Below are 2,724 nucleotides of genomic sequence, written 5' to 3' on the forward strand. Positions count from 1 at the left end.
GAAAAAAAAACATTTTAGAAGCTGAACGTTGTCTATTAGCATGAAATAAAAGAACGAAGTTTCAGTAACATTGAAATAACAGTTATCGTTTTAACACGGAACACGTGATTGTTGCGAGGAGGCGCTGGTGTGGACGCTGGCATGAACACGTGCGTTCTTGCCACAGATCCCCAATCAAATCAAAGATATAAATCCACAAGATAGTTAAAAAGGATAATAAGATGAATGTATCGCTGCTTCAGAAAAGTATGTGTAAAATGCTAAAGAAGTCACAGCTGTCTTTCCGTTGTATAGAATGTTATCATTTAAAACCCTCTGAATTGTTTCAAAAAAAAAAAAAAACTTTCTATTACACATATCGAGCGATATAAAAACATTTAAGTAAGGTTACGTTATCGTTTAAAAGTACTGAGACCGTGACGATGAAAACTGTAAAATTATTCGAAACATAGCAAATAATATAATAATATTTAGAAAAAACACAAGATTAAACCGTAAAAGTAGCTATAATTATGTGTAAGAAAACCGAAAAAAATAATCTATTAAAATATATTTGCTCTTAAAGTTCTATTACGAATTGGCGCGCGTGTGTCAGAATAAGTCGATATAAAATCGGTACTTGGTTTTACTGTAAACTGGTCGTCGACCTAAGACGTTTTCCTCGTCTGATCGCATCTGACTCATGTTTTGTTTATTTATTTTTGTCAACAGATCTTTCTGTGACGCAGCGTGGAGGCATGTTAGTAAATCGTATTATTGTTCTTTTTTTTTTTTTTTGCTAAAATCTAACTTTATTAAGTTCTGCTCTTTTAAATGCATTTTCTTTTCTATTTTTTAGTCTATAGTGTCTATACTAATATTATAAAAAGGAAATATTTGTTTATTTGTATTGAATAGGCTCTGAAACTACTGAACCGAGTTGAAAATTTCTTTCACTGTTTGGAAGCGTCACTATTTAAGAGTGACATAAGCTATAGTATATTTTGAAAAAAATTAGGGATCCTTACTAAAACTCCAATACTGTAACCCAAGGTGTAAAAAAAAACACTAACCCCCTACCACCCCACAGGACCTTAGTGTCGAGCACCGGGCGCCCCCGCACCCAGCAATCGACGGCCCCTGCAAGAGCCGGGTCAGGGCTTTCTGTCCGCACCACCCGCTCCACCTTCACTGCCTACGAACCGAGGTCAACGACCTCCTCCTCACGACTTCCTCTTCGGCTCATCAGCATGCCCAGTTCTTCATAAATCCCTGGTCTTCCTTGTGCTCGACGGAGGCTAGACGTCCATCGGAGTCGTCGTCTCGCCAAGCTGGCTTCGGTCTGCAGTAACGGGTGCGGCCGCGGGCGCAGCGACGTCGTCTCTCCTCGAATTTCTCGGAGGCCTTACACAAGCCTTGCCCCCCGAAGTGTAGTCCGCTGGTCTCCCGGCGGAGGCGCAGACGGTGCATCGCGGTGCCAGTGTGCATCCGGATGCCACGTGGCCGGTCTGTCCGCACCAGTAGCAGTCGTGACTGCGGTCAACCGACGACGGGCACCGGGCGCCCACATGGCCCAGCGCGTGGCCGCGAATACATTGTAGCCTCCGGGCCTCCAGCAGGCGGACGCGAACAACGCTCCACCCAATGCGCAGCTTCGTCACTGCGACAATCGTCTTCGCCGCTGCTATCGGGTAACGAACGAGAACTTGGCCCATTCCTCCGGGTCCGGGCTTCATAGAGCCAGCCTTGACTGCATCGACGGAGTATTCGCCGCTGTATTTTACAATGATAATCCAATTTAATGCTCACTAATACTCAAGATTAAATCGCCGGAAAATATGTTAAAATAATGAATTATTATAATTAATTAATTTCATGATGACAATTATGTTTACGAAATTATTAATGTGGGTTTACATCACAACGATTCCTGGTAATGAATGAAGGCCTTGAAAAAAGTTCATTGACCTTACATTACGTACAAATTTCAATTAATTAAATTTGTACGTCATCTATTATTTATATAATCTTAAGGTTGTTTATGAAAATTCTTGAATATTTCACGTTCTGGAACACATTTTGGTAATTAAGTATAAACAGACGCAAAAAAATGTTTCTTCTAATGACTTAATTAGTAATTTAGTTACCGACAAAGGATGAAAATAATTTTAGTTTTTTTGTACGAATAGCTAAGGGAAAAGTCTGGGAGACAGTATAACTTTTTTCATTTGTGAATGTAGAGCGTGAGCTATATCAAGTATTTGATTAAATATAGGATGCATTAAAATCGTTTTCCAAAAAATTAACATGTATACAGTTTTGAAAATACAAAGAATCATCACGATCAACACATATTTTATTATTTTATTTAAGTTACTTTCATAGAACGTAGTACGAAGAAGAACTTAGCCGGTGAGTGGGGAAACGTGGATTACCGCCTCATGCATTTTAACTAAAACAAGATTTTAATAAAAAAAGAAAATGAACTACAACAAAATTAAAATATCATGAATGCAGCCGAAGTATGCATAAGTATGCATTATTAAGAACAACTAAAAACGGAATAACTTGAGAAGTTTTTATTTATTTATTTTTTATTGCTTATACGGGTGGACGAGCTCACAGCCCACCTGGTGTTAAGTGGTTACTGGAGCCCATAGACATCCACAACGCAAATGCGCCACCCACTTTGAGATATAAGTTCTAAGGTCTCAAGTAAGTTACAGCGGCTGCCCCACCCTTCAA

At 39.4% G+C, this 2,724-nt stretch overlaps 1 protein-coding gene across 1 annotated transcript; it reads right to left on the reverse strand.

The window, feature by feature from the left end:
• Positions 1–1,277: 1,277 nt before the first annotated feature.
• LOC149501737 (uncharacterized) lies at positions 1,278–2,057 on the reverse strand. Its single transcript, XM_089731775.1, has 2 exons — positions 2,044–2,057; positions 1,278–1,752 (listed from the first exon to the last, which is right to left on the reverse strand). Exons 1-2 carry the CDS (start codon positions 2,055–2,057, stop codon positions 1,278–1,280), a joined length of 489 nt encoding a protein of 162 aa, XP_089587901.1.
• Positions 2,058–2,724: the final 667 nt, after the last annotated feature.

This window comes from Bombyx mandarina, chromosome 12 (assembly GCF_030267445.1).
Source record: "Bombyx mandarina strain Sakado chromosome 12, ASM3026744v2".
Classification (NCBI taxonomy): domain Eukaryota; kingdom Metazoa; phylum Arthropoda; class Insecta; order Lepidoptera; family Bombycidae; genus Bombyx; species Bombyx mandarina.